Here is a 27,707-nt window from a genome sequence, read left to right on the forward strand (position 1 = left end):
ACTAGCACTAGACATTAATCAGCATTTTATTATCTAATTTATGCATATTTCTAGCTTAATATGAATATGTTTTCCATAAAATAATGATACATGCATCATGACCAATTTTAGCGTGCTTGGTGGGCATGTAGCCCCACTTCTGGACACCAAATATGAAGTGTATGATTACCCTGTCCCTGACAGCCACTGGGTGCATGTTAAGTTTTGTGTATCGATGTGTATCATACAATAAATGCATTTGTATATACAGTATTTCGTGACACCCATCAACCTAGATGGTGGTGATGAACAAAGGGTTGCTGGTAAGAGATGTTGAGAAATTGAGTGTACTTTGAATTTGAATGTATTTTCTGCTGAGATAAAAGGCAGGACTGTCACACACACACACACACACACACACACACACACACACACACACACAAACACACGCACTGAAGCACACAGACACACAGAAGTTAACAAACACATACACACAGTACATATAGTTTGAATTTAACACCAAAATACAACAGTTGAAAGTAAAAATGTTTTTATAAACTTAACACATAAACAACAAATAAACAAATATGGTCATTGATTGTATGCAAAGACAAGGAAATACCTCCACAATTAATGACACCATTCCTAAAATGAAATTTGCATGAAAAAATTGCAATAAAGACTGTGTTTGGTGGGGTCTCTAGTGTCTCTGACTTGTTTCTCGGGATTGTGCACGAGTCCAGCAGGAGTCCGGCAAACACCCTTTTATTCTTAACTAATGCTGGCCTTACCATACAATTTTGGCTTACTGTATGCAAATGGTGATATGAACAATATAAACAAACAATAGTCAGCTCTTTCCAGCAACAAACAGGGAGGGGCAAAGTGGGCTACAGACGTAACCTAAATTAGTTACGGTATTAGTAGGCTATTCCAAATGACAGAACAACTCTATAGCCAAATGTCCTATAACCTGTCCGAAATCAACACTTCATCTTCACCTGCTCATGCATATAGAGACATAACATCATATAATTTGATGTTGTTATACGTAACACTGCATGCTAGCAATGTCACATATAAAACAATGGTGCAGAAACACTTTGAATAGTCTATATCGTAGCCTCATTGAGTTCCTGTTGACATCAAATGCATAATGGAAAATAATTTAAAGAAAGCTAGTTGCATTCTTGTAAATAGTGACCCTGCAAGATTAATATTCATTGCAAAACCAATCTGCGACTATGAAATCTGTGAATTTACAATATTGATAGTATTTAATTCTAGAGACCAGCATTATGATGTTATTTTGGTGTGTGTGTGTGTGTGTGTATGTGTGTGTGTGTGTGTGTGTGTGTGTGTGTGTGTGTGTGTGTGTGTGTGTCCAGCTTCCAGGTTCAAGTGACCTTTTAGCTTTTTATTTTAAGTTTAACATCACACGTAGTGTAAATCCACCTCTATTAGTGTTGTTTTCATTTTCACAGCAATCATCTGTGTGTACAGGTGATCCTACCTCAATGTTTTTGTTTCTATTTCCTTGGGTCACTGATTTCATTCAACTTGAGTGTTCTCAGGGGCCATCTTTTGCTGAAATCTGGGCTCTACCTGAACGGTCCATGTTGAATGTGATGAGGGCGGCTCATCTGAGCTAAACTGGAGTGGCTTCATCAGCAACATTTGTCTCTTTTGGCATGTTTGTGGATTTGATGAGTCATGCCTTTTACACTGCCCAGGGTTAACTTGTTTGACCTGCACCTGTGTCTTTCTTTGCACTCTTTTCTTCACCTCTGTTGCCTTGAGCATCATCTTCATCTCCTTTGGGCTCAAATTTGTTCTCAATCCCACCATCTTCCTGCCCTTTAATTCAAAAGAATACATTACTTGGATTAGTTCAGGGTGATCTTCACATCTACATATCAAACTAAACATACTGTGTCGTCTGTGTTTGTAGAGTTACAGTACCTGTCGTATCACTGTTTTGTTCTTTCTCCTCTGCTTCTGGGTTTGGTATTTTCTCATCTCCTCTGGTCTCATGTTCTTTCTCATCCCCAGCGTCTATCTGAGCTTTTATTCAAGAGTATACATTACTTGGATTAATGTATAGTAATCTTCACCTCTCTATGTATTCAATCATACAGTAAAAGTCTATATTTTTAGAGAGTTAAATCAGTCATTGGTTTGTTCTTTCTCCTCTGTTTTGGGGTTTGGGCCTATCTTATATTCACTTGCCCACTCCAAGTTTATATGACCTGAAGAGTTAGTGTCATCATTGAAGCCATCAATGTATCTGGACTGTTTGGCTGAACCACAGAGGGATCAGACTGTATGTTTGAGGATTTGTTGCGTCATTGCCTTTACTCTGGCAAGTGTTAACTTGAGTTGAAATTGATGGTTCAAATATGTTTCTTTTCTTTCTAACATTACCTTGAACTGCACCTGTATTGTTCTCTGCACCCTTTTCGTCATCGCTGCTGCCTTGAGCATCATCTTCATCTCCTCCTTTGGCCTCAAATTTGTTCTCAATCCCACCATCTTCCTGCCCTTTAATTCAAAAGAATACATTACTTGGATTAGTTCAGGGTGATCTTCACATCTACATATCAAACTAAACATACTGTGTCATCTGTATTTGTAGAGTTACCTGTCGTATCACTGTTTTGTTCTTTCTCCTCTGCTTCTGGGTTTGGTATTTTCTCATCTCCTCTGGTCTCATGTTCTTTCTCATCTCCAGCGTCTATCTGAGCTTTTATTCAAGAGTATACATTACTTGGATTAATGTATGGTAATCCTCTCCTCTCTACGTATTCAATCATACAGTAAAAGTCTATATTTTTAGAGAGTTAAATCAGTCATTGGTTTGTTCTTTCTCCTCTGTTTTGGGGTTTGGGCCTATCTTATATACACTTGCCCACTCCATGTTTATATGACCTGAAGAGTTAGTGTCATCACTGAAACCATCAATGTATCTGGACTGTTTGGCTGAACCACAGAGGGATCAGACTGTATGTTTGAGGATTTGTTGCGTCATTGCCATTACTCTGGCAAGTGTTAACTTGAGTTGAAATTGATGGTTCAAATATGTTTATTTTCTTTCTAACATTACCTTGAACTGCACCTGTATTGTTCTCTGCACCCTTTTCGTCATCGCTGCTGCCTTGAGCATCATCTTCATCTCCTCCTTTGGGCTCAAATTTGTTCTCAATCCCACCATCTTCCTGCCCTTTTATTCAAAAGAATACATTACTTGGATTAGTTCAGGGTGATCTTCACATCTTTACATATTAACTTAAACATATGTCATCTGTATTTGTAGAGTTACCTGTCAAGTCATTGTTTTTCTCTTTCTCCTTTGCTTCTGGGTTTGGTATTTTCTCATCTCCACTGGGCTCATGTTCATTCTCACCCCCAACGCCTTTCTGCCCTTTTATTCAGGAGTATACATTACTTGGATTAATATAAGGTAACATTTATATATTTACATATTAAATCATAGTAAAAGTCTGTATTTGTACAGACACCATCGTTTCGCCCTTTTATTCAAAAGTATGCATTCATAGTATGGATTAGATCATATGAATTTTAGAATAACGACACACTGTTGTGTTACGGTCAAATCTGTCCGATTTTGCACATTTTGTCTCTGAAAAATATATTTAACTTAATCTGATTGTCATGAGATTTCATGACTTTGTTCACATAGGGTATCTGAACACGCAAAATAATTTTTGATAACTTTGATGCAATTTTGTGTGTTTTATTCAATTTGTGTACACCTGTGGTGTTCCCGGTCAAAAATGACCGGTCATTAGAAATGAATGGGTGTGACTACAAAAAGTGTATAAAATTGAGTTGAGTGACTTGCCAATTCATATGAACAGTTTCTGTCCTACACCCACACACAAAAAGTGCTATTTAGTAGCTTTTGGTGTACATTTTGGAATATAAAATACATTTTTAGTTTTTAGCATATCAAATATAGTGGTCAAAAATATTAGCCCCCATGATGGGATGGTCAATAATATTACTGCGCATGTGATTTTTTTGCTCTCAAAACACACCTAATTAACCAATCAGCTTTCAAACCACACCTGTGCAGTTAATTGGCTTCATAACAATACCCGAGCATTCAATCAGCATAAAAGGACTCCAAGAAACAAGGCACAAGTCACTTGTACACATTATCGAGGTCGAGGGACTACTCTTACTGACCATGTCAAAGACAAAGGAAATCAGTCTTGAGCTCAGAAAGAAGATAGTGGAGGTTCATAAGGGGGAAGGTTATACTGCCATTTCCAAGCACAGTGTCTAGAACTGCTGTACGTTGCATCATTGCCAAGTACAAGAAGACAAATTATGTACAAAACAAACCTGGGCCTGGTTGTAAGCACAAGATTTCAAGAACTCTGGAGAGGAAAATAGTCAGAGATGTCAGCAAGAAGGCCGGACATCTGCCAAGATGATTGTTGCTGACCTGGCCTCTTCTGGAGTTGATATTTCAAGGAACAAAGTTGGGAGGGCCTTTCATCATGGTGGGCTTCAGGGCCATCGTCTCAGAAGAACCCCTTTACTCAAAGAGTGGCACATCACAACCTTGAATTTCCCCTTGGGGATCTATAAAGTATCTATCTATCTCTCTATCAGACTGAGATTTGCCTGTGAGCATTTGAGAGATAAAAAATTAAGTCTGGAAGTCTGTGCTTTGGACTTATGAGACTAATCTGGAACTGTTTGGGCACATGGATGTTGCTTATGTTTGGCGAAGAAAGGGAGATGCTTTCAACCCTAAGTCGAACCCCACAGTTAAACATGGTGGTGGGAGCATCATGCTGTGGGGCTGTTTCGCAGCCTCAGGCACAGGGAACCTTGCTCAGGTGCATGGCATCATGAAAAAAGAAAATGAAAATTTTGAAGTATAATATGCAGAAATTGGCTCTTAGACTAGCTTTAGGTCGTCGCAGGGTCTTCCAACAAGACAATTACCCAAAGCATACATCAAAATTGGTCCAACAGTTGCTCAAGGATACCAAAACCAAGGTCCTGGAGTGGCCCACACAGAGCCCAGACCTCAATCCAATTGAAAATCTGTGTTGGGTGCTCTAAGTGAATGTCCATGTTCGAAAACTATGCAGCTGGAACAATTTGCAATGAAAGAATGGGTCAAAATACCTCAGGAGACCTGTGCCAGCTTATTAAAGAACTACTCAAGCTCATTGTTGTCAGTTGTGGCTCAGAAAAGGCACGCTATTGACTATTAATGGTCATACTGTACAAATAAAATCATACCGGTCAGTTTTGACCGGCAACACAAAAAGTATGATTTTGTGCAATTTTGAAAAAAATTGAAATGGTTTCAAAACAAAGATTATTCTAAAACTTGGTCATAATGTACTCTGTGATATAATAACCCAATATTTTTATCTGAATGTTTATTAGAGCCAAAATAATGCATATGTTATGCTATTTTTATTACAAAACGATTTGTATGAGTTCAGGTCAATGAGGCCTACAGGCCATAAATAGCAAATAGAACTTTAAAACATGTAATGTTTACAAGAACTTAAGCTAGTTAAAAGATCCATAACAACATAAGATGAATATGTGTCTTATTATGGATTTGCAATCAACTATAATAGGGTCGGTCACTTTTGACCGGGAGCACAAAAGATGTAATTTTGTGCCACTGTTAGAAATGTGAAATGGTTTCAAAACAAAGGTTCTTTTTAAATTTGAACATGAAGTATTCTGTGATAAATAGCACAATATATTTATCTTAATGTTGATTAGAGCCAAAGTAATGCATATATTATGCTATTTTTACTAAAAAAACGACTTGCATGAGCTCAGGTCATTGAGGCCTACAGGCCATAAAAAGCAAATAGAATTTTAAAACATGTAATGTTCACAAGGACTTGAGCTATTTAAAAGATACATAACAACATTAAGTGAATACATATGTATAATTATGGATTTACAATCAACTATACTGGGTCGGTCATTTTTGACCGGGAACACAAAACTGATTAACATGAAATGAACACAACAGGAGGGTTAAGCATTTATTAAGCATTTTCAAACTATTTCTAAATGCTTTGTTCCTTATTTGTAAAGCATGTTTTTACATAAATTCTCAGCAATAAAGCATTTGTACACACAGTTATGAATGGTTCGTTCATTGTAAATAAACCTATATCTTAAAGTATGCTTATAAATTGTTTGTAATACTTAATAAATGGTGCAATAATAATAGTTGTTAAAGTGTAACTCCGGTGAAAATCGACCTCTTAACAGTCTACAGACAAGATTTGGTGCTGTTTTGAACAATATTACAGGTTTTAAAAAATGCTATGCAAGCTCTGTAGTGCTTTATCGACAAATAATACTGTATCCATAGCTTACCCTACAGTCACACACGCTACAAGAGACAGCGACAACTCCACCAACTTGCCGTTGAGTGGGGAGGTGATTCGCGAGTGATTGACGGCTAACGATTGCTACGTGCTAGGTGGCTGACCGATAGCTCGTACATACCTTCAGATATATTTTTTGGTTACAAAACCTGGCTTTTTGGATTTTAAAGTTCATATTCCTCACTAGAAGTAGCAAAATATAAGGCAACCAACCCTGAACTTACTTGTTAGTACAGAAATACTGCCTTCGATTAGTTAGCTCCGCCATCTTGGATAAAATGTTCAACTTTACTTTCAAACAAGGAACGTCACGCTGCCTTCACTCCGATTGGCAGTCGCTTTGTCGCTTCGCTCAACATTTGCATAAAATAGCCTGCTTGTCTATTTTAGCCCCGCCTTGCTCACGACAGCGGCAAGCTTGTCGCTTGTCTCTGGCAAAAGCCTACTCCCATTGAAAATGAACGGCAGCTTGTCGTTTTGTCGCTGTCTCTTGTAGCGTGTGTGACTGCAGGGTTAGGCTATTATGACCGCCGCTAGCGTAGCTAGTTAGCTAGCGTAGTTTTTTTTATTTTTTTTTTCGTCATATTTTCGGTCAACGATTCCCGGGACACCGTAACACCGGGGCACATGAAACTTGGTGGGCATGTAGCCCCAGTAGAATTTTGCGGAAAAATTTTGTTTCGTCCCCGGCGGTCACTCCAACACCCCCCCCCCCCCCCCCCCACACGTCCCCGCCCGAAGCCCAATAATAATAGGTCTCAAGAGCTCGCATCAACTTAGCTTATAACCGTTGTGATTTGCATGACCCCCATGGTAGAAATTTAAAATGCAATGTAATATTGTTTTAATTCAGATGAGATCTATCTTCAGATGAGATGTTGTGAAATGCATCAAATTCCATGTGTATGATTAACCTGACACCCTCTGGGAGTATGCCCAGTTTTGTGGAATTTCATCCATGGGGGGCTATAAAATAATTGTATATATAATATGTAATTGCTATAAATAATCTGCCTTGTGCACTTGTACAGAACTGCTCGGCAGCCTGTAGACCAAGGCCGAAATCTTTGCATGGATTTGGGGACTATATCATTCAAAAATCGGAAAAGTAATCGAAAAGTAATCAAAAGTAATTAGTTATGTTACTCAGAAAAAGTAATTCAAATAGTTACACTCCTATTACATTTTAAACAGAGTAACTTGTAACTGTAACACATTACATTTCTAAAGTAACCTTCCCAACACTGAGTGTCATCTGTATTTGTAGTTACCTGGTGTATCACTGTTTTGTTCTTTCTCCTCTGCTTTTGGATTTGGTATTTTCTGATCTCCATTGGACTCATAATCATTCTCACCCCCAGTGTTTATCTGTTCTTTTATTCAAGAGTATACATCAATTGAATTAATTTCTGGTAACCTTCATGTATTTATTAAATCTCACATACAGTAAAAGTCTGAATTTGTAGAGAGTTAAATCAGTAATTTTGGTTTGGAGGCTTTGTTGTGTTACCTTCAGCTTCTAGGTGTCCTTCAAACCTTTGTTTTGCCCTTTGAACATAACCTGGAGATGCACCTCTTTTACTCTCTGCAGCATTTTCATCACCTATCTTGCCTTCAGTATCACCTCCATCTCTGTTGTTCTGCCCTTTTATTCAAGAGTATGCATTACTTTGATTAGTTCAGGGTAATCTTCACATATTTACATATTAACCCATTAAGACCTAGAGTGCCCATTAAAAAGGCTCTCTAGAACCTAAGCATTTTCTGAAAACCACCTGCTAAAACCTCAATCAGACACACTCTGACAGACCAATCTAAATGGGTTAAATCAAACATACTGTGTCATCTGTATTTGTAGGTACTGTAGTTACCTGTCAAGTCACTGTTTTGTTCTTTCTCCTCTGCTTTTGGGTTTGGTATTTTCTCATCTCCACTGGACTGATGTTCGTTCTCCCACCCAGTGCCTTTCTGCCCTTTTATTCAAGAGTATACATTACTTGGATTAATTTATGGCAATCTTCACATCTTTACCTTTAATCACACATAGTTAAAATCGGTAACACTTTCTAATAACTACACACTATTAACTGCATAACCTAACCCTAACCCTCTCGGGGCTTATTGCTTAATTATTACACGGCTCTTCAGAGTGCTGCAGAGAGTTCTATTCACATGAATGGGCCTTCCCAACGTTCGGTGGTCTGTTAAATCTATAATGATCACTGCAAAGTATATAATGACCACTGTCAATGGCAATAGGTTTTGTGCTTTTAATTCACGTCTTGCCTGGCTAGCGCCTACCACTTCTCAAATGAGACGTGGTCTGGCAACCAAACGTTAATTTTCTCGTATTTGAAAAAGTGGCCAGATCCGTTCATTGGGCGTCACGGATGTCTATCAAATGCGTCTGTGCATAGCTCACCATCGTCTTGCTTTCCTCCCTGTTCTGTGATTGGTCCCCTATCTCAGGCAAAACTTAGGGCGGTAGTTTCCAGACTGCCTTAGCAGCGTGAATGAAATTGCGTGCAAGGCAGCACACCCAGGCTAGTCTTTCATATCAATCTGCGACAAATCCGTTCGCTTATTGCAATGGAATTTCATTGAAAGTGAAACTCAGCTAGTGAGACGTTGCCACGCAACACCTGTCATGTTCTATCTGTGTGGCGAACTATTCATTTTGTTTTTGCGGAAGTCATGCAACGGTAGTCAAGTCATTGCTAAAGACACATTCTGTTAAGTTTCTTTTCTCGTTTTGGCAAGTAGCCGTATAATAAGCGGGATAATGTATTGTCCGTCGGTAATTATCGGAAAATAAGTCCCTTCTGGACGAAGTAAAACCTCTCTGCCGCCTGTCAGGGTTCTGCTCATCCTGTCGGGACTTATTGTCTGATATTTACCGGCGGACAATACAGTATCCCTTACATATTTTGTGAGCTCATCTAAAGTGTCTATGTCTTACAAAGCATTTACAAATGAGTTGTAAAGGTTATATTTACATGTATTAATTTAGCAGAGACTTTTATTTATAGTGATCTTACACATGTCAATTAAATTAGAAAGGCCAGTGCCTGCCTTTCTCAAGGGCACAACAGTGGAAGCTGGAAATCGAACCCACAATTTAACAGTGGGAGGGCTGAAATAATGGGATGTTTGAGGCTTTGTTGTGTTACCTTCAGCTTCTAGGTGTCCTTCAAACTTTTGTCTTGCCCTTTGAACATGACCTAGAGATGCACCTCTTTTGATCTCTGCAGTATTTTCATCACCTATCTTGCCTTCAGTATCACCACCATCCCCTTTCTTCTGGTCTTGTATTCAAGAGAATGCATTGCTTGGTTTAGTTCAGGGTAATCTTCACATATTTACACATTAAATCAAACATACTGTGTCATCTGTATTTGTAGGTAGTTACCTGTCATGTCACTGCTTTGTTCTTTCTCCTTTGCTTTTGGGCTTGGTGTTTTCTGATCTCCTTTGGTCTCATGTTCAGTCTCATCCCCAGCGCCTATCTGCCCTTTTATTCAAGAATACATTACTTGGATTCATTTATGGTAAACTTCACATCTTTACATATTCAATGAATCACACATACAGTAAAAGTCGGTAACACTTTAATGACTACACACTATTAAAGGAACTCTTCACCGTTTTTTCATTAAACTACGTTATTCCCTTAACTAAGCTTAGCTACTGTAGACCAGTTCATTTATTAGGATCCAAACAGAGATTAATTTATTTATTAAGCATTTTTAAACTATTACTAAATGCTTTGTTCCTCATTACCTCCGCCAAGAAGGTTATGTTTTCATTGGGGTCTGTCTGTCTGTCTGTTTGTTTGTTTGTTTGTTTGTTTGCAAGGTAACTCAAAAAGTTATGAATGGATTTCGATGAAATTTTAGAAACGATTATATTTTGGGAGTGATCCGTATCACCGTATGGACACAGAAGGTGATTATGTTTTCACTTGGCGGAGGTTTGCACTCTCTGAGTGCCTTTCTAGTTTATAAAACATTGTTTCTACATTGTTGTACATAAATTCTCAGCAATAAAGCATTTGTAGACACAGTTATAAATGGTTTGTTAATAGTAAAAAACCTATATATAAAATATGCTTATTGGTTTACATACTTAATAAATTATGCAATTATACTCAGTTGAAGTAATATTTCCATTATGCAACAGTTAAGGAATTGTGTATGGTTTAAAGATCAGTTAGAATGGGCATGTTACATGTAATGTAATGGTTAAGAAATGATTTACACTTACGTGTATGCATGCCTTTATAAAAATTAGACACATGAACTAATGATTAGTTAGGGTGTGAATATATATTGTATAAACCACGTACTACTGTAATACTATAATTAAGCAATAAGCCCCAAGAGTACATAGTTTACACTAACTTTAGAACAGCTAAGGGGAGTTGTTAGGCACAATGCAAGCGGAGTATTCTAAAATCAGTGAAAACTATGGACTCAAGTGGCTTATTGCTTTTATAAAACTACTATGTTACTACTGTACATACATCTGGCAAAATGTCATGAAACAAAGGCACAGCAAGGAGAAATGTAATGCTGTGTTCATAAAAAATCATTCTTCCGCCGAGAAATATATTTATTTTATCTGAATGGTTGCCAAGCAACATTGAGACGCAGCTACCCTAACTTTAGCATAAGAGTAAAGTAAATGCGGTGAAGTTGTATGTTTGTGTCGGATTTTACAATGGCATCAAGCGCTATTCAGCCAGTCATAATCAAGGTCTGAAACTATATACGTTTTAGAATTCCTGATTCATTCAGGAAGTAGTTAATTAGTTCAAGAATATTTTGTGAGCTCCTCTAAAGTTTCTATGCCTTACAACACATTTGCAAATGAGTTGTAAAGGTTACATTTACATGCATTAATGCTGAGACTTTTATCCATAGTGAGTTACACATGAAACCTGAATCAGAAACACTCTGAAAGAGCAATCGGTCTTAATGGGTTAAATCAAACATACTGTGTCATCTGTATTTGTAGTTACCTGGCGTATCACTGTTTTGTTCTTTCTCCTCTGCTTTTGGGTTTGGTATTTTCTCATCTCCACTGGACTCATGTTCATTCTCACTCCCAGTGTTTATCTGTCCTTTTATTCAAGAGTATACATTACTTTGATTAATTTATGGTAATATCTGGTTATAACATTACCCTTAACTGCACCTCTGCATTACTTGGTTTAGTTCAGCATAATCTTCATAATCTTTACATATTAAATCAAACATGCTATGTTATTTGTAGAGTTACCTGAGTCACTGTTTGCTTCTTTTTCCTCTGCTTCTAGATTTGATATTTTCTCATTTCCACTGGTATCATGTTCATTCTCATTCCTACCATCTGTTTGCCCTTGTATTCAAGAGAATGCATTACATGGTTAAGTTTAGGGTAATCTACACATATTTACATATTAACCCATAAAGACCTATAGAGCGCCCATTAAAAAGGCTCTAGAACATAAGCATTTTCTGAAAACCACTTGCTAAAACCTGAATCAGAAACACAAACATATTGTTTCATCTCTATTTGTAGAGAGTTACAGTCAAGAGTGAATTCCCCATCCTGCTACTTGAAAACAAGAAAATGATTGGTTATAGCGCTATCCCATTGTGTGGAGAGGGAGTATGAAAGACAACCGTTTATCCCACCCCTCTGACTGAGCCCTGCCTATGCTGAGTTCCCAGACCCTACATATTGATGTGGGTCTGGCTCGTCAGGCTTCACACTTTTATCCATAGCTAGCAACTAAAACATGTCAATTATATTACAAAGGTCATTGTCAATTAAATTACAACGACTGCCTTGCTCAAAGTACAATGGTGGAAGCCAGGAATTTAACCCACAACTTACCAGTGGGAGAGTGAAAATGCTGGAATGCTTGAGGCTTTCTTGTGTCATGCTTGTTACTCTGCCCAATGTTAACTTGAGTTGGATTTGTCTGGTTGTCCCCAGCCTTTCCTTCCAATGTTTGTGTTATCTTTTTAACATGACCTGAACATGCGCCCCTTATGTCCTCTGTAGCATTTTTTTCACCTATCTTGTCTTCGGAATCACCCCCATCTTCACCAGTCAGCAATGATTCCCCATCATCTCCTCCTTTGGTCTTTAATTTGCTGTGAATCCCATCATATTTTTGCCCTTTCATTCAAATATACACATTACTTGGATTAATTTAAGGTATTCATCAAATCGTTACATATTAAATCACACAAACAGTCAATGTCAGTAACACTTAATCACACACTATTTAGCATTTATTAAGCATTTGGAAACTATTACTAAATGCTTTGTTGGTCATTTGTAAAGCATTGTTGCAACATAAATTCTCAGCACTGAAGCACACAGTTATACATGGTTTGTTCATAGTAAATAAGCCTATCTGAAATAAACTGTTTGTAATCTATCTATAAATTGCAGGAACGTCTGTGTGTATGTGTGTCTGTTAACCGCATATCTGTCAAACTATTTGTCTATTCGATTTCAAACTTGGCAGGTGTCTTGCTACTGGCACGATTAAGAGCAGTGCCAAGTTTGAAATTGTTTGGAGAAGTAATGCAAAATATATTAAATATATCGGCAAAAGCATCACACATTGGTTTGCTTTCTCTGCTCCACCATGGCCACTCCCCCTCTCACACTGCACAGCACAGGAGAGAGAGGATAACCGGAGTTTTGGCAGCACTGGATCATGGGTTAAGAAGCAAGATGTTTGGAAGATTATCATGTCTGACCTCAGCAATAAAGACTCCCTGTAGGCTGCAGTTTGAACATAAAATGATTCCGTGGATTGCCAACATGCCAACAAACATGGGTATACCTATGAAGTGGCTATTCAAAATTATATAAAAAGTGAGTACAATAAATTGACACTTCGAATAGCCCAGGCTACATTGGACTTGAGGCTTTGAATAAACAAACAACAATTCAAACTGAAATGAAACGAGCAATAAGCTAATGGTCTCAAGTTTAACAACGTTTCAGAAGACGTGCCACGCAACTAGACAACAAATGGCAGACAGACTGACGTCACTTATTCTACCAAAGATTGGTTCTGAGTCATGTTGTTGCAAATTTCATATCATGATGCATTTTTCTACAAAATTGTTTGTCTTCTATATCATTCAGCTATTCTATAAGCTAAACATAGCCTTATACATCAAAGCCTTAGGCAATACGTCAGTTACAGACAACGAGTGGCAGATAGAGTGTGCATGTCACTTATAGGCCTAGATTAGCCTACCAGAGATTGAGTCACATCGTTGCAAAATTCAAACGATGATGCATCATTCCACAAAATGAGTTTTTCTTCAGTATCAGGACGGTATTCAATAAGCTTATACAATAAACATATGTGACCATTCAAAGCGAAATCAGTCGTTTTGCGCACAACGTTATTTTGAGAAAATCAACAATAACAAACTTACGGGTTAAAATGTTGAATTTCACGTTTTCGCATAATTCGACTGTATACAGTCAACAGTTTCATATCGTGAACGCATTTCACGGAAAAACATAAGTTTTGACTGTTAAACCCGGCGAAGATTCAACACATTTGCTGTCATTCCCATTGTGCACGCGCTGCTTAAAAAGGTGATTTCTCCTCTTCTGGCATTTCATGACAGGAGAACCATGTCAACTTTGGATGCGGTTATCTTAGCGATAGTTTGTGTAATACCCTCGATATATATCGTTGGAAAGCTTAGTTTATGGCCGTTCACGTGAGCACAATAACTTAATTTATTAAATTTTACCGAAACGACTGGTTCCGCTTTACAGGGTCACATATAGTCTTAACTCAAAACAGCTGTTAGGCTTATGTCATTCTGAACTGTAGAAATGGCACATGCTTACTTAATTATAGGCTAATATGTTATAATATTCAGAATTCATTATTGAATGCTTTACTGGAATGATGTTTCTCCCTGTCATCCTATTTTAAAAGCAGGCATACCTGTGGGCATGTAACTGGGCTACAGTTTTTCTACAGGAATGGCATGTAATATTTCCATTTATTTAACAGTTGTTAAGGAATTATCTATGGTTTCAAACATCTGTTAAAATGTACACCAACATGTATGCATGCCTTTGTAAAAAATAATGATTTAACACATGTATTAATGTTGACTTACAGTATAGGATGTGGATGCATGTTTTATACTTATACTATTCATGATTAAGTCGGGAGTTACAATTGGCTAGTTAAGGATATTTTGTGAGCTCATCTAAAGTGAGGATTTTCTGTCTTACAAAGCATTTCTAAAAGAGTTTAAAAGGTTATATTTACATCTATTCATTTAAGAGACACTTTTATCCATATCAACTAAAACGTGTCCATTTTATTACAAAGATCATTGTCAATTGATTTAACTAGTGCAGTGCCCGTACAAACAATATTTTCCAAGAAAAGTGTTGCCCAATTATGTTGATGCATGTAGTAGATCATGTTAGATTGGCGATGATGTAGAATCAGACCTGTGCAGTTAGTAGAGCTTTTTACTGACTTTGCAAAGTGTAAAAGTGAAGGGGAGTTGCAAGCTAATGGCAATACACATTACATACCTGTGCGTTTTTGCTGTTGTTAGGACATGATAAAGCTAACCGCATGACGTTCCTTGCATTTATAGATAGATAGATAGATAGATAGATAGATAGATAGATAGATAGATAGATGCCTTGCTCTATAGGGTCATGGAAGCCAGGAATTCAACCCACAACTTTCCAGTGGAAGGGTCAAAATGTTGGAATGCTTGAGCCTTTGTTGCGTCATGCTTGTTCCTCAGCGCAACCTTGAGTTGGATTTGTCTGGTTGGCCCCAGCCTGTCCTTCCCATGTTTGCTTTGTACTATTTTAACATGAACTGAGCGTGCGCCTCTTATGTCCTCTGTAGCATTTTTTTCCTGCATATCTTACCTTCAGGATCACCTCTACCTTCAACAGTCAGCAATGGTTCCCCATCATCTCCTCCTTGGGTCTCTGATGTTTTAGAATTCTCAGCATCTTTCTGCCCTTTTATTCAAAATGATGCATTACTTGGTTAATCTTCAAATCTTCAAACATTTAATCTCACATACAGTCATCTGTATTTTTAGAGTTACCTCTTTGCTCATCTCCTTCCGACTCAGATTCTGTCTCAATCCCAGCATTTTTCTGCCCTTTTATTCAAATATAATCATTACTTGGATTCATGTAAGGTAATCATCACATCTTCACACATTAAATCACATAAACAGTAAAAATCTGTATTTGTAGAGATACCTTTTGACTTCCTGCAGCGATAATAGCCAAACCCAGCAGCAGCAGCAGCAGCAGCAGCAACAACAGCAGAACATACTACACCTACGATGAGCTGAAGATTTCCTGCATCTTCAACATACAGTACAAATTAGTGAGAATAACACACACACAAATGAGTGTTTGTGTGTGTGTGTGTGTGTGTGTGTTAAACCTAGACTGTTTTAAGGGCATTTTCACTACCTCTAGTTAGAAGCATTTATCCGGGCATTGTAAGTGTCATTCACACATGCTATATATTTTTTTTTTTTTTCAGCACAGTCTAGGCTACCCAGATCTGCCACAATATCATGTATAAATACTTGCATTGATTTGATTTAGATTTTTAAATAATAAAAATTTAAAAAGCATACTATACAAATTCTTTCATTTTGACATATGTCTCACCACAGCTCGACATGACTTGCATGGTTGTGTAGGCCTGACTGCCCTGAAAATGGCAATATAAGAACCATGGTGGAGGTATACTTTGGGGCTGAGCAATGTACAGAAATATGTGGTGTGTGCCTTCCAGAAATAGATGGCCATTTGATGAGAAATGACTTTTTGACACTTTTTGCACTCCATATTTGTGACACTAGCTGATCTGACCTGACTTGTTTGCGTTGTAGCACATACATGACGTGCACAGATGATGATTCTCTTTAATATTGTTTTACTGTATTGCAATGAACAAAGTAAAGGCAAAAAAGTGCGATGCCGGGTTTGCAAGGAATTCAAGCGAGAGTCCTGGATGCGCCGGTGAACGCAGAGCAATATAAACTGTAAATATGATATACTTTGATTTAACTTCATGATTTTATTTTATTTTCATACTTGACCCTATAGGTCTCATCTCGCTGTGACTAATAATCGCGGAGCAATGTAACAGAGAAGTGCGTTTTTTGACGCACTTTGCGTCCGTCGGGCTCATAGGGTTAAACCATATGATTATCAAAACAAATATTGCACACTTTGGATATGTACAGTCTTACCTTATGTAATGTATATGTAAGGTGCTTTTGTACCATGTAGCCATGCAATATACAAAGTGGGACCAAAGATCCTTCATTACTCCGCTTTATAACCCTCTCTGGTGGGACTAACAGCAATATTGCTTCCATAAAAGTAATAAATCATGAAAGTTGAGCTCTCACCTGAGGCAAAGCAGCCACTGGCTTTGTAGTCCACACTGATGTTGCTAACTGCGTTGTTCACTGCACAGGTGTAGACTGAGTTCTGGTCCTTTTCCTTAGTGATCTGTGGTCCAGTCTGACCCCTTATCTCTGTCTGTAGTCCAGGTCCTGACCAGCTGAAACTCAGCAAATCACCCTCTGCTTCACAGTGTAGTGTTGTTGTAGAAGCACTGTTGCTACAGGTAATCTTTGCTCCTGCCACAGGATCTGTATACAACAGATCAACAAATGTTTAAATAGTCATCATTATGAGACCGAACAAAGAATATTTGTGTGTGTGTGTGTGTGTGTGTGTGTGACAGTAGCATCGAGCAACCAGATCAACCCTTCGCCTAATACCTACATCTGCAGGCCGATGGGTGTACTCACGAAATGTACACACAAATTAATTTATTTGATAGCCCCCCACGGATGAAATTCCACAAAACGTGGCATACTCCCAGAGGATGTCAGGATAATCATACACATGAAATGTGGTGCAGTTCATAACATCTCATCTAAAGATAGGGGCAATTGAAGCAATATGATATTGCATTTTCATTTTGGGGGTGCAAATCACAAATGACTGGTTATAAGCTAATTTGATGCGGGCTCATTTGTGATTTGCACCCTCATGGTAAAAAATGAAAATGCAATATTATTTTGCATTTTATGAACTGCACCAAATCTCATGTGTATGATTAACCTGACATCCTCTGGGAGTACCGGTATGCCACGTTTTGCGGAATTTCATCCATGAGGTAACCTGACTTTCGCCAGATCCTGTAGTTCGCTGTCTGCTTCACACAAGGATCTGGGACTTCTCGATAGGAGATGTATTTCTGAAGGCGGGTCCTTGTAAAACATCCTCGCATGTGATTTGATAAACCACTTGCCTGTTATCTTGAATGACGTGCTAGGCTTCTTCAAGCTCTTGCCAAACCCGGTCGGAAGAAGAGTAAAAACATCCTTGCCACCAATAGCCTAAATGTCTTCAAAACTATTCTCTGTTAATCTTTTAAAGAATGAATACTTGATAGATTCGACAAAACGGTTGAAATAGCAGAATCAATGTCAGCACAAGACTCCTCGCTGCGTGCCGCCATTGTTATTTGAATCAAACACTCGCTTCGGCGCTCCTGATTGGTTGCTCATTTTTTGATCACTGGCAGGGGTTTGGATTGCCCTCGCGTCCAGACCCTTGTGTGGAGCTCAGCGAAACGCCTCTGGTGGAGCATGGCGGAACTACAAGGGTCTGGCGAGAGTCAGGCTATCCATGAGGGGCTATAAAATTTCCCCTTGGGGATCAATAAAGTATCTATCTATCTATCTATCTATCTAAAATAAATCAATTTGTGTACATTTAGTGACTGTACACCCATCGGCCTGCAGTTGGTGCTATTGAGTGAAGGGTTGCTGGTTAAGAATGACACACACTCACTCACACGCACACACACACACACATCCACATATTCCACACACGCGCACACACACACACACACACGGACAAGGAGACACACACACACACACACACACACACACACACACATATGCAATTCACGCAAACATACACACACAGACACACACGCGCAGACACACACACACACACACACACACACTTATACAGTACACAAAGGCAAACTGACAAGCACACATGTATATACAGTACAGTACACATGAGCTGCAAGAGTAGGAGATATATGCATATCAGGAAAGTTGACAAGCATCATTTATTTTTGTGGAGAGAATGTGCAGAACTGAGCGGCAGTCATTGTGTACTGCTATGCAGTGCATTAAGTAAAGTGTTCCCAAAAGTATTATGCTCGTGAATGCAAATGTTTCATTTGCAACAGGGCAAAGCATGTTGACTTGAAGAAAATAAGTAATGCCCTGTAAAGTACTACCTCATCCATATATGGGGTCCCACACACAAGGGTCCTAATGTGGTTCATACTACAGACACACACTTGGCATGCCTTGGAAGGCTTTTTATTGCAAGTTATTATGAGGTCCATTCAGTGGGCCTATACTGTAATTTAAGCATCGCCTAAATGATAATGGCCGCGTTTCCCAAATGCGATCTTTCTTAAGGACTTACTGTAAGAAGGCTCCAAAGGAATCGCTAAGAAGGAGCGCTAAGATACGGGTGTTTCCCAGACGCGTTCTGCCTTCTTAGAAGAACCTTAAGATCAAGCCAAAGAAGCTTCTTAAGAAGCTCTTAACGAGAGTTGTTCACCATGGTGGTGCTGAAACTGAATCAATCAATGCCAGGCAAATCGATCACCCACCCCTTTATCAGCGCACAAGTCACACACAGCACCCCATGTTCCCCCTACAGGTGCAATTAGGCTACGCATGTATCGTGTGTGCGTGCGTGCGTGCGTGCGTGCGTGCGTGCGTGTGCGCGTGTGTGTTTGTGTGTGTGTGCAGGCCCGGGTGGTTAATCGGGAGATTCGGGTGGATTCCCGGAGGGCCGTTAACGTTTTGGGCCGGTGTGAATATCGTGAGCTTAAATATAGCCTATTGTTTCTGAAGATAATTTGCTGCTCCCTTGCGGCACTTCTGCAGCCTGGGCTGTGCGGTCGCGGCTCCTTACAGCTATACAGTAGTCTGCCAAAAAAACTCAAACTAACTGATCAAACAGGGTGATTATCAATATAGCCTATGCCTATCTTTTATTAGCTCAGGCCATTCATATATTAACTCATGCAAGATGCATCCCATCTCTCTTATAGATATTGTGGTAGTAGGCATGTGATGTAGGCTAGTCTACTTTAATATAGCCGGGAAGATGTAACCCTCCAGCCCATGTAGCCCATGTAGCGAGTTGGGTGCACGTATGCATTAATGTAAACCGGACTTTTACATCGCGGACTTTGGCAACGCCTAGAGTAGCAGGTGAAGCCTCATTGGATTAGGTTCATCTGAGTTCAATTGCATCTGTTTCCTTGATATCTGTGAAATGCCACAGGGTTGTTGATGTTTTTTGTATGTGTAGTACTATAAACTCATAGCCTATGCAGATGTGTTGAAAACTTAAACGTGTAATTCAATATTATTGAATGTCTATGTTTCTTGCGCCAGTGGTCCACAGCCACGAGTACATTGCAACATTTAAAATTGTTTTAAAAAGTGGTGGATATACATTTCCCTGACGCAGCTTGATCACTAAAGCCTAGAAATCTACACGCCCCTAGCGGCAGGCCATGCTCACTGAGCATTTGATCGCTAAGAAGGCTGTTAAGAGTGAGTCAGCTCGATCTTACGTTTCTTAGTGAAAGATCTTCTCAAGCTAAGAGCGACTCTGGGAAACACGTTCTTCTTTCACAGCGTTCTTAAGAGCGCTCCAAAGAAGATCTTAGCGTTAAGAGCTTCTTCACGACTTTGGGAAACGCGGCCAATATCATAAAAATTAGAAAATGAAGAGTTAAATTTGAAGACAAAGTGGAGTGTCTATCAGTGTTGTGGTAGCCTACTCGAGTCCCTTTTCTATCAATTTAAGCAAAAAAAAATCAATTTTAACATCCAATTCTAGCGAGAATACAAAAGACACCGTACTATTAGGATGTTGGGTAGTGTAGTAGGCCTACTCTGTCGTTAAATCGCTGATAAAACATTTTTTTCTCATAACAAGGTTGATGTCCCACTTTTGCCATCTATATGAGCAGGTACAATTGCTTAGTCATGGCGTAGCTGGTTTTAAGTCTACCATGGACAGTTACAATTTTATGGCTTATTCTCCAGTTGTCAATGGAGAAATTGTATTGGATTCTTACATCCGGAATTGTGGGCGGGACTGTTGAGCTCTATGTAAGACGTCATTCACTAAGGACCAATGAAGGAGCTGGGAGTGGTCGAAAGTAATCGTGAAGCTTTTCACGCGCTGTTGAAAATATCAATTGATTATAGAACCCCTGTTAATCTATTAATTTCTGACTCCGCTAAATTTGGAAAAGTTTCTGTTTCAAAGTAATATTTCTATCCAGGGTGGGCAAATACCCAAAATACTGCAATATGAACGTCAATTCATATTATGTATGCTTTCCATCATATTTGTTAAAGAGAAACTATGCAGGATTGGCGATTTCATCTCCGGTTTAGTTTTTCGTTTTCGCTCGTTTTATGCTTGCATATTTCTCTGTAGAGCTTCCCCGACAGCTTTAGCATGTATATTTATACATACAGTATATAGGCTATATATAAATTGCAAGCGTGGTTCTTCTTGTTCCTTATGCGTCTCAGACTTCCAGATGTAAACACGGAGCGATAAAGCTGCAAGGCTGCAATAGCGGATAGGGACACTGAGGGAGGGAGGAAATATTACTGTTTTCGATAAAATTGGTCAGTCAAGCAAAACAACGATTTCTAAGCGATTTTATGACTATGAAAAAGTTGCATAGGGTCTCTTTAATTTGACTCATTTTCTCCAAGGATAGTGTGCGAAGGCCCCATCTGCCCATTAATTTGGGCGGTTCCAACACACAAGTTTAGATCCTAGTCTGAAAGTCAGTCAGAGGCTACAGTGCTGACCTGGGTCACTATGAAAAGTTGCTGTAATAGTGGCATTTGACAGTGAGCCCACAATGGGGCTATACAGTCATGAGGTAGAGTAATTAATCAGCAGTTCACATGATCAAGAGATTGATCTGCCCAGGAGTATCAGGACCCCTTACGGTAAATTCCATGAACAAAGGATTTTGTTCTGATTTGTTCATTCATTTTATTATGCCATCGGGTGAATAAAAGGTGTTATACTTACCAATTACTTTAACTTCGTACTTAATACTTTTTAATTCTGTACCGATAACCACTTCTGCTTCATACAGTCCACTGTCACCTTCGGTTAGTTTTACAATAGTTACATCACCAGTTCTTGTGTCCAACTTGGTCCGTCCTTTGAATGTTAAATATTCAGTGATATCTCCAGTTGCCTTGTCCCACTCCACCATCTTGTTGCCTCTGTACTTCCATAGAATTTCATCTATCTGTCCTTGAACCCCGGATGGTAGTGTTACATCTTGATTAGTGGCAGCAGTGATGGTGTTTGAGTACCCACCTTGAAGGAAAGGACACAAGATATGAATTGAGGGTGTCTACATCCATTATGAATGTTTTATGAGTGATTACTTTTTCATGTTATTGTAAAACAAACAACACCATAAGCAAAATAAACAACCAAATATTTCCTCAAGTGTACATCCACCAATGACATTAAGTTTGACAAAAACAAAAGAAACTGTGAGAGAGAAATGGAGAGAAAGAGACTGGAGACTGTGCTTGTACGATTTATATTTGTTATTGTTGGGGTTTTTTACTTGTCTCATAAGATAGTGTTTCTGGCATGGACAGCACAAGGCCTAAGAAATATGATAATCACTCTGTATAAGTGACAAACTCATCATAGAAGCCCAATCATTTTGATGGGTTGTTGAAAGAGAAAACATTAAGCATTAAGAACTTGAAGGCACAACCTCCTTCCGGAAAGTTTTCAACAATTTATCTCAACAGCGAATCATGTGACACCCCTCCCATTCACATTTGATTGGCTAGGATTGTGTATGACCTATCATCAAACTTCAATTATCAAATAATTTCAAGGTTATCAAAGCCAGTTGTCCATGCAGTGACAAATGCAAAGGGGGAATATGTTGCCGTTGTAACTGCTGTCGTGAATAAAGGTCCTCCATATCATGTGAGTGATTTGTGTGATCATGTGTGTGTTTTCACCTGAGCATATTGTAGGTGCTCTGCTACGCACTGATAACATTTGAATGCTCCCAGCTAAACCAGTTGTGCAGGATATGGTATTTTGCCAGTATGCAGTGTTGTGCACGTTCACACTCTTCAGTAACTAGTTCAAAGTTCAGTTCACACACGTGCAAAGTGAACTGTTCACGTTCATAGTTCATCATTTTTAATTTTGAACTAGTTCAAATTCAGTTCATTTGAATGGAAATCTGTTTCTGACAGAATATAGGCTACAGCCACCTGTTGTTCTCATCTAATTGAGAATGTCCGTAAATTGGGCTTTATTTCGCTGGGCAGATACATTTCTTTTAGGTCTATGGCAGATACCGACGCCTAATAAATGCGGCCGCGCATTTATTATTAATTAATAATAAATGCGTCAGCTGTGCATGCCTGACAGCAGAAGAGTGTAGTTTTTACACCGGGAGTATGGAGGAGGCTGCCTTGCTGCATTACCTGCAGCGATGGAACTGTTCAGTGACATACTGTAGGGCTCTTTGAACACGTTATGCATCCCTCTATCATCACTGACAAGTACAGAATCTTTCCGCGATTGCATTCATATAGCAGCGGTGCGTAACGTGATCATGGGTAATGTAGTAAGTATAGTGCAAAGCTGTAGTTTCGGAGTGGCGCCCGTGGGCAGTGAGTGTGACAACGACATACTGTTTCTAAATTGCTAGCAGATAGTGTCACTCGACTTCTCAGGACAAAATAAATTCCGTAACGTTTAATTGGACATCAACAGTGACGTTCGTCGTTCATTTCCCATAATCTGAGCGAATTCACGTTCAAATTCATTATTTACAAATGTGCTGCGTTCAGTTCAGCATTCACAGAAAAATGAACGTGTTGAACTCGTTCATGCACAACACTGCCAGTATGCAATGTCAGTCACTAAGTTTACTATATTTATACTGTATGTTTATGTTTACAGTTCTGAGCAGACATCTTATCAGAAGTGGTGCGCCATCGGAGCTACATGCTAAATTTTAGTCGGTTATAAATTGTGACACCCAAACAACTTACGTAATAGCCTAAAATATTTGTTGACAGATGAACCATAGAGTTGTCAAACAGACTAAAGACAATACAGAAAATGGTCCTCTTCTTTGAAAATCTCTTGGTCATGACTGTGTGCTCAAAGTGAAAGTGCAACTAAGGACTGAATAGTTTGGATAGTGTGTTTTCTCAGATAAGATGAACAAATGGAAAGGGGGTGCATCCTGTGCTAGGAGATCAGTTGAAACAGAGTTACATGTCCTTACTAAGTGCAGGGCAGGCCTACAGTAGGCTATATTAGTCCTAAAATGTGAGCTTTTGAACAGACAAGGAAAAGCGATTTGCTTAGAGATCAGAGAAAAAAACAAAACAAATGAAGGAAAACTAAAATTTAAACTAGGAGGCCTACAGAGTTGGTAAGGGGAATGTTTAGCTATAGTGAAAGGCTTTGGTTTAAATTAACAACCAACAAATTGACAACAAATGTATTTTGTTTGAATTTATCCCCTGTAGTTGACATCACTCTCCAATTGAAATGTCACATTCGTTATTTAGAAAGGCATTGTAATAAACTAAACTGACAGTAGACGCTACATTTCCTTTTCAAATGTCATACAAGTGTAGACTTTGGAGCTCAAGCAAGGTGAGCACGGGTACCCCTGGCAGCTGCAGAGTGCAGATCAGGGCTTGGCGGAGCTCAATTGGACTTTTGACCTTTCTGTTTGTCCAATGTATGCCTCGGTGAACTGGAGGCAAACTAGCAGTGTTTCCTATGCTGTAGCAAAAGCTCTTGCAATATGACCTTCTTTGTATAGGCCCACTAATAGTCTATGTTTACGAATATGGTACAACCCCAATTTAAAATAAAGTTGGGACGCTGTGTCAAATGTGAATTAAAACACAACAGATTTGATTCAATGCCAGCGACATGTCTCCAAAAAAAGTTTGTACAACTGTAAGCCTTGATAACTTCGGAGGAGGTTCTCTGAATAGTTATATATGAAGAATTCACGTACAAACGAGCTCGAACTGAAAGCGACGTTTATTCAATCACCAGCAACAACAATAATTCCAACTTTCCCTCTCTTCCTCTGTCACTTCCTCTCCAACCCCGCATAGCATTCTGGGTCGTGTAGTTCTGCCTCAGTGGGTAGCCTATTACAGTTCTTACACAACTGTGTTGCTTCATGTCTTTATTAAACCACATTCTGTAAATGTTTAGAAGCTGAGAATACCAGTTGCTAGAGTTTTGAGGACACGGGTCCTCTTGATATAGGATTTCAGATGCTCAACAGTCTGTTTTGTCTTACTTTTTTTTAATAAAATGTTGCACCCAATTTGACAGATGTGGACTGCAAACAGGTCATTTTAGCACCTGGACTGCATTGGAGCCATACTGTTTAACCCTCCTGTTGAGTTTGCGGTTAAATTTGACCAATTTACTATTTTCTTTACTAAAAAAAATATTGTTAATTTATTCTGCCTAAAATCCAACCAACTTCGTCCAACTATTGACCAACCGATCAACCAGCCAAGTGTCATACTATCCACATTACTGACATCTATCAGAAAGAATAATTGCCTGTTTGTAAGAGTCCTACGTATACCAACACAAACTTACATACAACTAACATGTGCATGTGCCCAGAATTGGTGCACATGTACTTATTTTGTTGGAACATGATGGATACACGTACTGCACTGTACAATGTTGAAACCTCATTAAATGAGCATTCATTAGCCTATTGGTGTAGTGGCTTGCTATTATTACTAAAAACCAATAATCAATTATCTGTGACATATCATGAGAAATGCCGAGAGGTTGGCCTATATAGGCTTAACAGATTTGTTTATTTATGAACTAAATAAGTATTTCATCTTGGATGCAACGTGATAGTTTGTTTAAACTTCACAACTTCTTCACATTGTATCGCGGAGTGATTTATTATTAGCTGTGAAAAGTCTGAGTTGAATATCGTGGGATATTTCAACTCATGGAACGTCTCTCGGTCAATCAGAAACAAATAAACAGCTCCATAGAACCCAATTGTTGAATAAAAGCATAATGTAGGCTGCATGGGTAAACCCTGCTTGATCTGCCGGTGATTTGGATTTCGCCATGCAGCTTGGCTAGACACCTGCACACCTATCTCTCCTGCTTCCTGTCCACATCTTCTGGGTCCAATCACAAACTACAGTAGCTTATTCCAGAGCAATAGAAAGAGAGAGTTACGGTACTCTTTGATGTCGCCGCCACACAAACAAAAGTTCCAAAAAAACTGTGGTGAATGGCTGAATCGCAGGAGGGTGGGATGTATTTCTGGATGCTGGAGAGTGTAATCAATTTACATAGCCTCTTCTCAACGTCTCTCCTCGGTCCTCGATCCTCCAGCTCGTTCTCGGAAAAAGCCCGCCCGATGTCATCGAGGACATCTTATTCATCAACCAGAGGAGGCAAGACCGAGGAGAGATTAGAGGGAGGTGGAAGGCCCAATAGACCTCTGAAGTTCGCCTACAAAAGAGCTACCATCTTTGCCCAAATAAGGAGATCCGGTATCTTGAGATTTTTTTCTATGGGAAAGTAACATGAGGATTTTCAATTATCGCAAGACATTGGAAATGCAGATGTTTTTCGCTACACGGTTTTGTCCACTGCCTTCTAGTGGATACTGTGATCTTCAGTAGGCCTAGGTGAAGACGGCACACTTTGATCTTTGCTACCCCAGAGCTAACTTACAATGCAACTTGCCATAGGCAGTTAGCTTCAATTAACTCCCGGATCTCCTTATATGGGCAAAGATGGCAGCTTTGGGTCTTTTTTGTAGGCGAACATCAGAGGTCTATACAAGAGGAAACACGAGTATCCTACACGGAAGCATTTTCTGTCAGAATTGTGCGATCATTGGTCCAAGATGCCAAGGTAACAGTTCCCTCCCACGTCTGTCAACTTTCGGTTTCAAGGGATTTATAAGGGATTTTTTTGCGTCCATAAACTAATTTAGTAGTTAGACAAAAAATGACCTTTTTATGCTGGAATAATCATTAACTACCATGCAAACTTTTTTTTTCTTTTAAGTAGGCTACATGTTTTGTTCACACATCATTGGATAGCATTCATTAATGTCTCAAGCACTATCAAACAAACCTCATTATCAATGTCAATACCTGGAAAGAGTCCATGTTCATATGACATTTTTGGCTTTGGTAGGCCTATAAGCTTATTCTCTGCAATTTGCTTGTCTGTTTATTCTAGGTGATGCGTTGCATCATCAGTTGACATCTCTTAAAGGTGATGTGTGAGTGAGCAGCAGGACATCGCATCTTTCATATCGGTCTCTCCTTCATTCCTCAATCCTCCTATCGTTTCCTTCCCAAAATTAATAACGGGGGGCTATGACAAGAGGAAGGAAGGAAGGGAGGGAGGATAGAAGTTGTGTGTGAAGTTGAAGTTCTAAAACTCCCTTAATCTGGAAACTGGCATGGGAAAGCGCTGCCATTGTTTTCCACGGTCTCTTATGGGAGTGTCGCCACTCTGTTTTCTCTACCGCTCTGCCAAGGTCGTACAGAGTGATTTGAACTATGCCCATTGATCACGCCTCGCAAAAGCGAAGACTCCGCAGACTAATGTTCCATCTTAAAAAATTGAGCTTAGTGTGGTGATAGCGGGACTAAGCATAATGTGAAACGACAGACAAAATGGACAAAAACAAACAAAACCTCGGCATAGGTAGACTAGATGTCTAAGGGGACGTTTCGGGGATCATTTTTGCGTTACCCATTCTTAGCCTGTAGTAGGCCTACGTGGTATGCTAAATATTCTGAAACGTTTTGTACTGTAAGTCATGAAAATACATAGTGACTTTAAAAGAATTAAAAGAATGCTGTGTCAGGCTATCTATTCAGACGTTTCAAAGCCGCTTCTTCACTTTCTTGAATATTACGCACAAGGAAGACTTATAACTTGTCAAGAATAGCACTTACCATGAAATAGACCCAGAATAATACAGAAGATTATCGTCCTTTTCCAAAATCTCGAACTCTGAGTCATGGTGCGTCCAACAGAGGTCAATGACTGAAAGTGAAAGTAGTTCGGCTA

General features: G+C 39.1%; 2 protein-coding genes across 6 annotated transcripts in view; both read right to left on the reverse strand.

Moving 5' to 3' along the window:
• The window catches only part of LOC134061977 (uncharacterized), a 64,262-nt gene that overhangs the window by 28,052 nt on the left and 8,503 nt on the right, over positions 1-27,707 (reverse strand). The window lies entirely within an intron of this gene.
• Positions 513-27,668, reverse strand: LOC134062299 (uncharacterized protein DDB_G0290685-like). 5 transcript variants are annotated; one of them, XM_062518267.1, is made up of 20 exons: positions 27,593-27,668; positions 21,621-21,917; positions 16,844-17,089; positions 15,672-15,773; positions 15,512-15,568; positions 15,327-15,422; positions 12,267-12,554; positions 11,667-11,765; positions 11,407-11,508; positions 9,796-9,897; positions 9,557-9,691; positions 8,258-8,359; positions 7,897-8,031; positions 7,658-7,759; positions 3,299-3,400; positions 3,083-3,199; positions 2,621-2,722; positions 2,404-2,520; positions 1,942-2,043; positions 513-1,836 (listed from the first exon to the last, which is right to left on the reverse strand). In XM_062518267.1, exons 1-20 carry the CDS (start codon positions 27,657-27,659, stop codon positions 1,715-1,717), a joined length of 2,592 nt encoding a protein of 863 aa, XP_062374251.1. In that variant the 5' UTR covers positions 27,660-27,668; the 3' UTR covers positions 513-1,714. The 5 variants fall into 5 exon arrangements, with proteins under 5 accessions (XP_062374251.1, XP_062374252.1, XP_062374250.1 ...); XM_062518268.1 differs by having other exon boundaries at positions 3,095-3,199; positions 15,672-15,779; XM_062518266.1 differs by having other exon boundaries at positions 15,672-15,779.

The sequence above is a fragment of the Sardina pilchardus genome, chromosome 17 (assembly GCF_963854185.1).
Source record: "Sardina pilchardus chromosome 17, fSarPil1.1, whole genome shotgun sequence".
In the NCBI taxonomy this organism is placed as follows: domain Eukaryota; kingdom Metazoa; phylum Chordata; class Actinopteri; order Clupeiformes; family Clupeidae; genus Sardina; species Sardina pilchardus.